This window comes from Gobius niger (genome assembly GCF_951799975.1).
Source record: "Gobius niger genome assembly, chromosome: 18".
Taxonomy (NCBI): Eukaryota; Metazoa; Chordata; class Actinopteri; order Gobiiformes; family Gobiidae; genus Gobius; species Gobius niger.
The window spans coordinates 21,807,431-21,820,861 of record NC_136869.1 but is presented as its reverse complement, the minus strand read 5'-3'; the positions used below and the strand labels follow the sequence as shown (position 1 = coordinate 21,820,861).

General features: G+C 41.6%; 1 protein-coding gene across 1 annotated transcript in view; it reads right to left on the bottom strand.

The window, feature by feature from the left end:
* The window catches only part of pard3aa (par-3 family cell polarity regulator alpha, a), a 429,242-nt gene that overhangs the window by 248,693 nt on the left and 167,118 nt on the right, over positions 1 to 13,431 (bottom strand). The window contains exons 13-14 of the mRNA XM_079575903.1: positions 5,304 to 5,495; positions 5,045 to 5,215 (exon numbers count right to left, since the gene is read on the bottom strand). Coding sequence (XP_079432029.1) covers positions 5,045 to 5,215; positions 5,304 to 5,495 — 363 coding nt within the window. The remainder of the gene's footprint in view (positions 1 to 5,044; positions 5,216 to 5,303; positions 5,496 to 13,431) is intronic.

Sequence of the window (13,431 nt, the reverse complement as noted above, 5' to 3'; positions counted from 1 at the left end):
AATTAGTTGGAGCTGCAATGCTAGATCTGAGTGCAGCATTTGATTTAATTGATTATGATTTATTATTGGGAAAACTTAGTTGTTATGGATTTCAGAAGGGTGCAATACAATGGATCTACAGCTATCTTACTAACAGGGAGTTTAATGTACTGTTTAATGGTAGTTATTCTGAGACAAAGGTTCTGTGTTGTGGGGTGCCTCAAGGGAGTTGCCTTGAACCACTGTTATTTTCTATTTTTACTAACGATTTGTCTTTTATTTTGGAGTGTGCCACTATTGCCCTATATGCAGATGACTTAACTGTTTATGTGTCTGATTATGACTCTACCAGACTTAATACTTCATTAAATAATGAACTAAAACTAATTGAAAATTGGATCAAAGAAAATAAGTTAATTATTAATGTTGCGAAAAGCAAATGTATGATATTGGGATCTAATCATCTTTTAAAAGAGTCCCCTGTTCTGAATTTGTTTGTTGGTGGGTCGATCATTGAACAAGTGGCTGAGGTCAAACTGCTTGGTGTGACTCTGGACAGCAGGCTGAACTGGAACGCTCACATAAAACAATTAGTGAATAAAATGGGTAGGAGTATGGCCGCAGTTCGGCATTGCAGAAAATGCATACCGACTCGCATACGGAAAACTTTGGTGGAATCAATAGTTTTATGTCATCTGGATTATTGTCCCATCATTTGGGCAACAACTACAGAGAATAATTTAAACAGATTACAGATTGCACAAAATAAAGCGGCTCGGCTTGTGCTTAACTGTTCTTTCAGAACAAGCATTATAGACATGCACAATCAGTTAGCATGGCTTCAAGTAAGAAGTAGAATCAATTATTGTCTTATTAAATTTCTAAAAAATATAATTATCACAAAAGCACCTGAAATTATTTATAATAGACTGACTCTCTTCAGTGATGTTCATACTTATTCCACTCGCCAATCAAGTGAAGGGCGTTTTCTGCTACCTGCCTGTCGAACAAATCAACTTCAGAGAACATCGTGTTATAGAGCAATGGTGGCATGGAATTCACTCCCACAATTCCTGGTTTCTGGGATTCACAATGTTAGTTTTTCCAAACGACTTAGATTGTATGCACTTACTTTGGAGTAACTGGATCATCTATGTAATGACTTTACAATGAGCTATGTCAGCTGATATGTTTTTGTTATATTTGATATGATACCCCGAGTGTGGTAATATTTGTTATCATAGAAGAGCTTATGTTGTTATATTGTCATGTTCAGTAGGGCTGAAACAGTTAATCGATCGGTCGACTAATAATCGATTATTGAAATAGGTGACAACTACTGTTAAAAATTTGTAAAAAAAAAAAGGGAAGAGAAAAGAAGGAAAAATGAAAGAAAATTAACTAAAAAGGAAAGAAAAAGAAGAGAGAAAAAAAGAAAAAAGAAAAAAAGGAAAAGAAAAAGAAGAAAAAGAAAAGAGAGAGAGAAAAAAAAGAAAAAACATTTACCATCCTAATACTCTATTTACAGCCAGTCAATTAGTTGTGTAAATAACTGATGGATTGATCGACTATCAAAATGACCGTTAGTTGCAGCCCTAATGTTCAGTATATATGTGTTATGTTTCGTTGTGTTTCGCTGTGTGTGTGTGTGTGTGTGTGTGGGGGGGTATGTGTTTTGTGTGCACTTCTGTATTTGTCTTCATTGTTGCACAGCCTTGATGTTAATATTTGTTTAAAATTGTTAAGACCCCAGGAAGAATAGCTGCTTTATTTAGTAGCTAATGGGGATCTAAATAAATAAACAAAAACAAATAAACAAATGAGTATCAGGCCACAAACGTAAACAACAGGTGGAGGAGAGAGATGTGTGTTTTCTCACTGGAAATACAACATAGTCACTATTTTGAGTTTGTGTTGGATAAAGATGACAAATAAAAGTGCGCTGAACATTCTGTATTGGCAACAAAGCTAGCAAAGCAGTCCCGCTTCAAAACACTACATCCATTTTTTAAGTAATCTGGGGCAACACTGGGACGGTGTGTGAAGAGTTTGTCCAAAGACACAATAGCCATAAAAAACAAATTCATTCTTCACATCTACACGTTTATGGATGTACTAATAAAAGCCTGCAGTAGGATTCTATTGTTCAAAATGGATGTTATCATATAGGCTCAGGCTACTTGATGCTTATGTGGGATCTTTCACTGTGGAGTTGACGTGTTCTCCCCGTGTCTGCGGGTTTCTGCTATCAGTAAAAACTGGGTTAACCCTGGAAAAGAGACTCTGAATCTCGGCGGGACTTTCCTGGTTCAGTTAAAACATCCAGCTTTTACCGGAGGAAGGCTTAGTTGCCGAAACATTGCAGCAGCACTTTCACATAAAATCTCACGTTCAAGTTTACAGTGTGCAGGATGGCTTTCAGCTTCAGTCAAGACATCCAAAAGAAGTCCATGTGATTGGTACCGGCCGATCAAAATGCCCCCATGTAAAAACTGACGTAAAGTTAACAAAAGGTATTGTGAGTATTAGTCTTTGTATGGACTGGAACATGGAAGGATGGGGTCTTTGTGCTAACTTTGTGCTTTCATTTTAGCAATAGTATAGTTTTGTTCACGTGACATAATGACAGTGAATGACTTGAGAGCTAAAAATCAATTCATTCAAAATCAAGTTTCATAATGGAGACAGCAATATTCCCCTTTTCACCGGAATGACCATATAGATTAACCATAAATTGCTACAGTAAAAAGATATTTATTTTTTCAGAATTTAGCTGTGGTGAGCTAAAGTAGCAATAACAGAGCTTCCTGCTGTCAACAATGTAAACCCCGCCCTCTCAAAGCAATACTGTCATGTGATTGGTTCAACACATCAGTGGGATGAGACTAACTAAGGGATTTCTTGAGTTTGAAAACGTAAACACAAGATGTTCGCAAAATGGAGGCACACCATCTTTGTTTGTTTCTGCTACGGTCAATAATAGTAAATATCAATAGCTTTTTAGTCCAGATGTGTGGGCACATCTTTGCCTCATACTTGGCCCTCGGTGTGAATGGTTGAATCACTGAACAAATTCAAATGACACAGGCAGACTGTACTGACCACTTCCAACAGCCCGGTAACACCGTGCTCCCTGGCTGTTCCCCCGATGATAGTCCTTTAGCTCAGAGGGGCTAACCAATGATGAGATCAAGGCAATTTGCAGCCGCGGCGAGTGGGGTGGCCTGGATCCCCTCTCTCCCCTCTATCCCCCCCTTTACCCCCTCTCCCTGATGCATTACGGGCCGCGCGCTGGGCTCCTCTCCCCTGCAGACAGTGATGGATCAGATTCATTTCAATGGTGGCCTCCAGTGCTCAATCGCATTCGGCCCCGTGACAGTGGCAAACTAGGGCGCGCTCCACACACATCTACCCCGACCAAACAAGGCGGACCAGGGAGAGAAGAGGGAAGGCATGGATGGCTGTAGCTCTCGGGAGTTGGATTATGTACATTTAACTTTTCTTATTCCAACATTAAGCAAAAAAAATGACTTCATTTACAACCTCGGTTTATCTGCACGCGGCATATTAAAATGGCCGCGAGCTGTTTTGCACACGGTTTTTAACAGCTCGTAAGGACAAATCGAAGCAACAATTATATATGCCTTTATATCTCATCTGCTTGTCTCATAGCAACTGAAAAAATTGCAACATCTTTCATCAGCGATTGAGGTGAATCATCAGAACAAAGAAAAGAATCTGGATTGAATAGCCTGCCAAATGTTTGCTTAATTGGTTGTATTTTACACAGACAGGCCGTGGTACTGCTTGGTTGCATTCCCACATTGTATTGTTAGATGTATTGGAGCCATTCCTTTCCATTTCCCTTTACCATTGAATGCACCAAAGGCAGTGTGTAGAGGGCTGTGAGGGTTGTTGTGTTTAAAATGAACACCGCCTGCCCAAAAAACCCCAACACCAACTGTCATCATCGAGGGTTGCTGCAGCTGGTCAGGTCTAAGTTTAGCAAAACAATGAACCTACAGAATCAAATCGTTCAGGTACATTTGTGGAGATCTTTTGTTTTTGGGCAGGCAGTGTATGAACAAACCATTCAAAGTGTTGCTAAATTATGATGTGATGCCGAGAGGGTCAAACTGGACACGTGCTTCCCTTAGTTTGTTCGGTGTTTGACTCTTTAAAATGAGCTTGGAAAGGAGAAGGTTATTCATTCACTCCACACTTGTAGCCACAGCTTCTGGCGGAAGCAAGCGTGGCTGCCAATCCGCGGCGTGTTCCCAAAACTAACAGATCGATAAATGCTCCCTTACTGGCTCCGCAGAAGAAAGTAATGCATAAAGATCGACCGAACAAGTCCCCCCCCCTGTTTGGATCTAATATGAAAAATGAAAGGTAGTTTGTCAAGTCCAGCCCTGCGCTACAGCTCAATATCCTAATAGACATTTCATAGAGAATAATATCCTCTCAATATTCCCGTTTCTGTGACAAATATCCACCTCGGTATAATATATCCTTCACACAGTCCTTTATCTGCCTGTGCTAGTGTTATTCCGCCAGCCTGTCAATCACCGGCGGCTGAAGTGCGGCGGAGATAGCGCATCGAGGCCCAGTTTGGTGCGAATAGGGACTAGGAGATGGTATCGTGAGGCTTGCAGGGGGAAATGGAACTGTTAGAGGATTTGCATAGGGGCACATGTGGTCTTCATAAAGGTCCGTTCAAACCTACGGGGAGGAGATTAAGGCTGATGCGAAAACGCCGCTCATTTATCATTGTGCGCTGCGGAAATGCACCTATATGTCTCCTTCACTCTGTCTGCCGCCATAAGCTTTGAAAGGCAACAAATAAGACGCCATATAGCGGGGCAGAAGAGTGGGCATTGGGATAAGGCGGAGTGATGAAGAAAAAGAAAGAACAGTGTCTAGTACGCTTTGTTGCTGATCACAATGTTACTTTAAGCTGTGATAAAGATAAAAGCAATAGTCAGAAGCGATAGTTAGACAGTTATAAGATCGCACAATGTAAAGATGTCCACATGAGGTTGAACTGAGGGTGATGAGATGTTACCTCTGACTGCCTGCCCACCCTCCGGGCCACGATGAGCTCGATCATGCCCCTCTTGTTGCCCTCCACAGACATGGACGTCCTCAGAGCCTCCATGGCTTCCTGGTTGGTCATTCCCAACAGCGACTCCCCGTTCACTGCGATGAGCTGGTCGTTGACCCGCAGGCGACCGTCCTTTTAGGGAGACATGAGAAATGGCCATGAAGTTTCCGTAAGTGCTTACAGAACCGTGCTGATGTGAGAAGGGGCTTGCGTGTCGTGCCTTGCTGGCGGCCCCTCCGTTGATGATGGACTTGACGAAGATGCCCAGGTCGGCGTGGTTCTCCTTGGAGCGGTTGCCCTTCACACTGACCCCGAGCCCGGCCGACCCCGAGTCGTTCAGAGGGATCTCCAACGTCATGAAGTCCTGCGCCCCGTCGGGAGACACCACCGCGAGGTCATCTTCGGTGGGAGTCTGAGGAGGAAAGATGACACAATGAGACGATGGAAGGATATTTGGAAGAAACATCAAACAACAAGAACAAAATAATAATACTACAGTATATTTGATACATACTGTACACATTTTAAGTGTTAGTGCTTGATATTATAATAATCCCTGAATCTTTTTAAAGTGGTAATGGTAAATATTTTTCATCCATCCTCTGACATCACTGTTTTTTTCTCTAACATGCAAACTCTACACAGATAGACCCTATCCATCATGACGACCAACCCTGGGACCTTCTTCCTTTCAGGTATGAGCCTGGAACTGTAAGCATTTGGAGGAAGCTACGACTTTCGCCACAGCTGCCCTAAGGCTGAATCGTGGCTACCAATCTGTGCCAACATCCTCTTCGACTTTTCACAAAACATGCTTTTATGCCAATTGGTGCAGAAACGTACACACTGGTTGAGCTGGGATCGCCCCTTTCAGATGAACAACTTTCCGGTAGTAAATCTCAGAATCTCTGTCACTCGCTGATCGGGCAAAGTCTCTTGCCCAAGGATCACAACAGCAGAGTTCAACTGAGGATTGAAGTCTCTTCCCTTTAGGGGGAAAAGCAAATTGAGACCATTTACCATTTCCTATTACATGGACACAGGCAAATAAATCACTTTCACATGTTGTTCCCAAGTTCGAACTTTTCTCAAAGTCAAGTATCTTTCAGTAAAAAGTACAAATTGTAAGGAAAGACCATTCAAATGACAAGAAAATAGAAAGCTGCCAGCGACAGACGAGATAACAACCGGGAGGATGAGAGGGAGGGGAGTCGCTGCGTCCGCCTGCTCTGCAAATTGTCCGTACTGTCTAGCCGAGCGTTGCTAAAACCATGCCACCATCTTGAATTCGCTTTAACAGTGGTAGCGACGGGAAAAAACCTTCCAAATCCAGGTAGTAATTTAATCTCTGAGTACTACCGGCATTCTCTTTGACATTTTACCAGCCATTCCCCTGCCATGCAATCCTGCAAAAGGCGTGGATGGGCCCCTATAGGAGGAGGCCGGTCAATTCTACACCAATTCTGAACAAATTGTCCGGAAAATAGCCCATCAAGCAACCACTCTGCAATATTTCCTTCCAATTTTCACTGCATTCTAAGAAGTAGCAAGTAACAAAAACAACAGGCATGTGTTTACAAGCAGCTTCGACGGGAGTGTGAGAGATGCTTGCAAAAGGTGTCGGGGAAAAAAAAAAAAGCGGAGGAGAGCTGTCTTTGTTTACAACACAAAAACACTAGTCAGAAAAATGTTTTGAAGACATAAAGCCGTTTCCAAGACATACAGCGTCTGCCATAACATCAGAAAGTTCTCGAGTTGGATTCCATCGACAGTCTGTGTCTGTACCGATTTCTACAAGAGATTTGGAGTCTGAAGTGGATTCAGATTGGGACTGGTTAAAGGGGATATACAGTATTGTGCAAAACCGACTTTTGTGAGCTTTTAAGCGAGTTAGGGCGGTTCCACTGTGAAGTTAGGGCACTTGGGGTGTGTTTTTTTTTACTGCTGCTGTTGAGCAAACGTTTACCAGCTACTTTTCATTTCTGGATTATTACAAAGTCTCCACGAGGACAATTCTTTGGACGTTAAAGAGAAGCACAATTTTCAATATTCCCCAGCCTTTTTCCTGGATATTTTTCATCGGGCGGGGCTGGGATAGGGATGGGGATTAGGAACACATGCGCAATTAAACTATGGGTCACATTTTTTAAAGTATGGAGCGCAGCCCTTTGATCGACGCGCTACAGCGGGACCTTGGCGCATTCCCAAACCTACAGCGGTGAGAAAAACAACAGCCAAATGTAATGTGCATTGAGAGGCTAAAAGCGCCAGTAACTACTTCTCTTAATATAAATGCACTAAGCCTGCATGCGAAACTAATGCTGCATGTCTCAGAAACAACACGATCACTAGAAAGATCAGAATCATATGCTTTTTGAAGCTGCGTTTTGATGAGTGAGGGCTGTGTCCATTCTGCAGTGGATCACTCGTTTCTATTTTCAAGTTGGTTGAGATCAGTAATGCCTCTTGCAATGTTTAAAGTATTGGAAAATGCTGTATATGGCTCCTTTAAAAACTAAGTTGAAGATAGACATGCATTATCCTCTACATCACATGCACCAGTCTACTTATGCACCAGTCTTGGAAGTTACCAAAACCCAACAAAAAAAGCGGAAAGCGACAGATCCACAAACACTGGACACTTCTCTGGGATCTTGAGTCATGATGGGGAGTTCCTACTAGGGATGGGATGATAATGAAATTCGGGGTCACGATTATCTTGGCCAAAATAATTGCGATTATTGGCCATTTATTAGATATTCCTCTTCATTGTCTGCTTGACATAGAAAATGCTCTTTCTGCAGTGGGTAATCAAATAATGGATTTGGATGAGGATATAACCTACTGAAATCTTGAATACTGCTGACTTTAGTCGCATCTCCATGGAACCGTACCCACTCCCAGTAAAGTTACCGGCACTTTTAGTCTGATGGATTTAGCGATTATTGTCTAGCGCAGGGGTGCCCAAACTTTTTGTCTCCGAGGGTCAAAATGAAAAAGTGCCTAAGGGTCGCGGGCCAATCACGGCGATGTCAGCGTGAGACACATACAACTGCAAATAATAAGAGTTACTTCATTTATTTTTTTGGCATACATTTGCATTTAATTCTATCTATGCAAACAGTATGCTACAAAAGCCAAGTTTTAGTAGAACAAAATCAATTATTGTTGCAATACAGTGTAACAACACCACCTGTACCTGCACTACCACAGTGACTTTACCTCATTCATTTCTTTAAGTCAAAGAAAATGCCATATTAGACCAATTTGAAAGTGTCAGTTCAGCATAAATTCTTTTATAAGTCATAGATGTCAATGACCTTTGCAATAAATTTTGGAAAAAATTGGGAAGTTGATGCTACAACGCTCTATGACTGACAAATACCAAGACACCAGAACAGTGTTTCCTTAACTTTGCGAAAGGAGTGAAACAGCGCCCCCAATTTGACGCGGGTGGCCAAAAAGTGTACTGCATCTATATTTGCCATTGAGAATGAATGGGAGAGAGTTAGTATTAACCAGATGCTGCGCAAAAGTAGGTCACACTCTGGCGGGCCAACAGAATTGTTCCGGCAGGCCAAATTTGGCCCGCGGGCCCCACTTTGGACACCGATGGTCTAGCGTGATAATCAAAAAATGTGGCAATCGATTAATTGACGCATTTTTTATCGCGATTAACGATATTATTGTTCATCGTCCCATCCCTAGTTCCTACTGGGAAAAATAAACCTGTTGTGCATGTTTTAACCTCTATGCTATTTTTAATAAAGCACAAACAACTAAAAAGAATGAACTGGAAAACTTTTGCGAATACATACACATATCGGTGGATTTGTGGTCCGGCTGTGTGCCCTTCACAGGTGCCTGGGTAAAACGGACACTGGAGAAAGATGGACATGGGCTGAGGAGTTATTAGGAGGCAGCGATGCGTTCAGGTGCGCACTCTTTTCTACACCCCCAACTCTCCGGAGAGACACCCCCTCATCTGCGCTCTCTCTGTCTGTCTCTGTCTCCGAGATCCACAGCACCTGTCACCTCCGAACACGCCGCGGACCTTGAGTAAATTCTAGATTCCATGTAATCATTCCAACATTTCCGCTCCCATTGCCCCAAAGGATAGCTTTTTTTGTCCAGATATATCCCTTTGACTTGACACGCGGTGGATTGATGTGGGGAGAGGATGCAAACATAACCACTAGTTGGGGGGAAAAATCGTCTATGCGTTTCATGGGTGAAATAACAGTGTTTGATATTTTTGCATGCCGTCTGCGAGTTTAGAAAAACTGTTTTGATAGTCTGACAAAGTTGAAATTGGTGTTGTTGCAAAATGCATGGCGTGAATGTGAAAAATGGTAAACAAGGAATATATTCAGGGAGTTTTCAGACTGGGGCCGTGTTGGTCGACGTCAAAGGGCTGCTGACCCGAGATGCTACAGGGTCAGTGCGAACACAACGGTCACTTTTAAGGCCACTCTGGAGCTAAGCGGGTGCTGTGAAGGCCGTTGAGCTAGTTTCAGTTCCATTCCTCTTTGTTGATTAAAAAACATGACGTGGAACATGTGTTTATGTGAAGAACAAACACTGTAGAGCTGGGGGCTTGGAAAATCAGGTGACGAGGCAATTAAAAGAGCGCTCCCTTTCCTAGTTTGCTACTACTTCCTGTTTTTCCCATATTGATTTCACATCTCTGCCCCTCTGTAATATATTTTGAACTCATGGATACAACAGATTGGATTTAAGTACAGTTTGGTGCTTTCTAAATGTTTCCAAACAAGACATGCTTTGTTTGTTGTGCTAATGATAGTAGCTCAACATTACAGGGACTATACAGAGTTTAAAAATGTTTTAAAAAATAATGTATTTTCCTCCCCCTACATGTTCCAGACATGTCCTCATGTAATTCACCACAACTGCCTCTAAAATCCTGCACTGTCACTCAAAATGGTGTTACTTTGGGTCCAAAGTGCCGTCATGCACGAGCTTGATATAGAAGGTGCTGTTACATGTATGACCTGAGGTGGCAGTAGTGAGTATAAAATGACAAACTTGCATCTAGCCCCTTTAAGTTGCTATTCTTGTAGATACACAACAACACTTATCACCAAGCACTTGGTTAAATATGCCAAATTTATCCCTCATCTAATCATAGCATATCTGTGCCAGACCCAAGGGCCTAAGTGGTCCTCACACGGAACACTCTGGCCATCCCATTCCTGTGGAAATGGACCTCTAGAAGGAGAAGCCGCTCATACCACAAAGCAATATAAACTTAAAGGCATAGCGCTTAACCTTTCACGCTCATTAATATAATCAAATACAAGCATTTATTTCATTAAAGATATTTTTAAACAAACATGTGTGTTTGCTGTGAGCGGCTCACCTCTCCCCAGACCTGAAATGGGACTTTAATGGTAATGGGACGTCTCGTGCTCGTCTCCATGGAGATGTTGACTAAAGGCAGCCAAATATGAGATTTAAATGGGCATTTTCTGTGCCGAGCTGGACATTAGGCGCATGTGAGTCCAAAATGTTATGCAGTGCGCCTTTAACAGAAAAACTCATCATTCACATTACACACTCTGCCCATGAGCCATCCTATCCATGGGTTTAAAGTGACGAAGGTGGAGCGCCATTGTAATAATTAGGAATGCAGCTAAGAATAAAAAGCCCTCAAAATGGTCCCCATTACAGAAAGAAGCTGAGAGAAAAAACAGGACCTTTCTTGCTTCAGAAAGTCTAGCAATTTCTTGCCGTGAAAGAAAAACCTTTCAAAGTTTGTCAATGATAACTTTTCGAGTGGTATTTAAGCAACCTTGGCTGAGGTCAGAACACCGGCGATGGCTTGATTTGCGGAACACTCCAAAAACACTGAGCACTGGCGGATGATTGGCCAAGTGGAAGAGGTCAGGGCGACTCTCCATCTCTAATGCTTCATCAAAACAAAATACAAAGTCCTTGTGGGGGGGCTTTTAGGCGGCAGGTGATAGTTAGGCACTGAATGAAAAAGATTAGTTTAGTGCCCGGTTAAGTGGCTGTGTGCGGACTGCTTTCTTCTTGACAGCATAAGCACCCACTCAGGGCTTGTTTTTTTTTTTTTTTTTTTTTTTGTGTGTGTGCCGGGAATAGCGGGGCGAGCGAAATGAGCGAACGCGGTAACATTTTCATCAGACAGGAACAAGCGCCGCAAGCCAAGAATGAGTTTGTCAGGCTGGATGACAGGGCCGGCAGCGCTGAACAACTCTACTTTGTCTGAACGGTAAGAAGAAAAAGGAGGACGGGAGGGGAAAGAAAAAAAAAAGAGAGCCAAAAAAAAAAAAAAAGTCACCTCGATCGTTTCAAGTAGTTTGCGCTCATAAAAGAACTGACAAGTGAGAAGATGATGTAAAAATAAAGCGGAGGTTTCGAGCGCGGAATCGATAGGAGGGGAAACTTTGACACAGAAATTGTAAGACTTGGCTTTGGGTGCTTGAACAAGTGAACTTATTTCAAAAACGCCCTGTGGCTTATTGCGTAACTAAAGTAACGCCGGTGAAAGGGAGTTGCGCGCCTGTTCTATGGCATTTCAGAAAAGATCACAGACCAAGCACCGGTTATCAAAAGCTGGCTGCAAATCACCATCTTTATCTTTGAATTTCTTCTGATCTTCATCAATAAAAATCCATACAACTTAACATTATATTTGTTCCAAGATCATTTCATCTTGTTATTTTTACATTGGTTACTGGCAGTGTTAGTAGCACATCCCAAAAAGGCTTCAGATTAAGGCACTTGGTAAAAGCTACGTCTCGATCAGGGTTACCAATATCCCCAGGCTATGACCACCCATATTTGACTTTTTACACAAAGTAGTCACTTGCTGTTGCCACAATATAGGACATTAAAATAAGTAAAGCCATTGGATCTAACTTCACAAATGTTTTGGACTTTGAATTGTCTTTCTTTTTATCTGACATCCTCTTGAACAGATGTAGGTCAGTATCAAAGGGATTTCATTACTTGAGTAAAAGTACTCAAATATTACTCCAATAGAACTAAAAGTTGCTATGACAAATTTTTACTTAAGTTAAAGTATGGAAATATTTGCTGTAAATATACTTAAGTACTGTGTTCAAAGTAGTGGTGGGTAATCGAGTTAGAAATGGCCTTTGTAATTAATTAATCAAAATTGTATTTCTTTTTAGAGGTATGCTTGTATTTCTTTTTAGAAGTATGCTAGATGCTTCTTTGTATGTTCCTGTATTGTATTTGAAGTGGAGATGTGAGGCCTGTGTGATCATTTCAAACACTTCAAAGACAACAGCAGTTTGATTTATGTTGGAGAATGATCTTTTTAAGTGTATCTGCACACATTGAGTGCCAAAAACGGATAAACTTGGTTTTGCGGTTTTTTTTCTTTTTTAATTATTATTATTATTATTATGAAACTAGACACTCTAATACACCGTATGTGTGATTTTGGTAGCTCTGTGATGAACCAAAGTGAAATAAATGACGATCAAAAACTTGTGAAAAGTCACGATCTGGACATTTCCTATATTATTGCTTTTCTTTTGTTTCTTTTTTTTAGTCTTAGGGGGCGTGGTGTTGCGTAGCGAACAGATGTAAACCAGACACTTCTCTCTCACTCTCTGGAGTGTGTTTGACAAAGCAGAGCGGCTTCCCATGGAAATATCGAAACGGTTGAGATTTAACATTTCTCTGAGTTTTTAAATGGTCAAAATCGGTCCAAGGACGGCTGAGAAACATCCTGTTAAAGTCTTCAATCCGTGAACCAGGCTGTTTAAATGCACACGTGATAATGAGCGAAAGAAATTGATAACACTTGGTGTTTCAAAACGTGTTGTCAACAATGTTGTCCTTGAAAATTGACTTGAAAGGAATATATTTAGGCATTTGCCTCTTTACATAACGTTATTGTCTGTCCAGAGAGGAGAGAGAAGGAGAGAAGTTGGAGAGGAGTTAATCAGAAAGGAGAGGGTTTCATAAAACACTAATTACTGGTTCTCCGACTAGCCTCAAAACTAGCCTCTGTTTAGCTTTGGATTTCTCCGAGGCATGTTGAACTAAACTGTTTACACTTACGGAGAGCCTAGAGTGTCAGCTTTACAACGAGCCATAATATGTATCCCTAGCTATAACATAGAATACGCTGTGGTGCTACAAATATCATGAAAAATGGTCTGGATCGTTGGCACTCAACAGCTAAATCCCCAAAACAGCCTCAATGTGTTAACTGTGTGAATAAACATGTTTGACAGTAAAGTCGTTTTTGGCTTTACGCCGTGTTCATTATGCAAAATTGACTTTTTAGAGCTTTTTACCAGAAAGAAAGTTGTTCTCTCATCAAA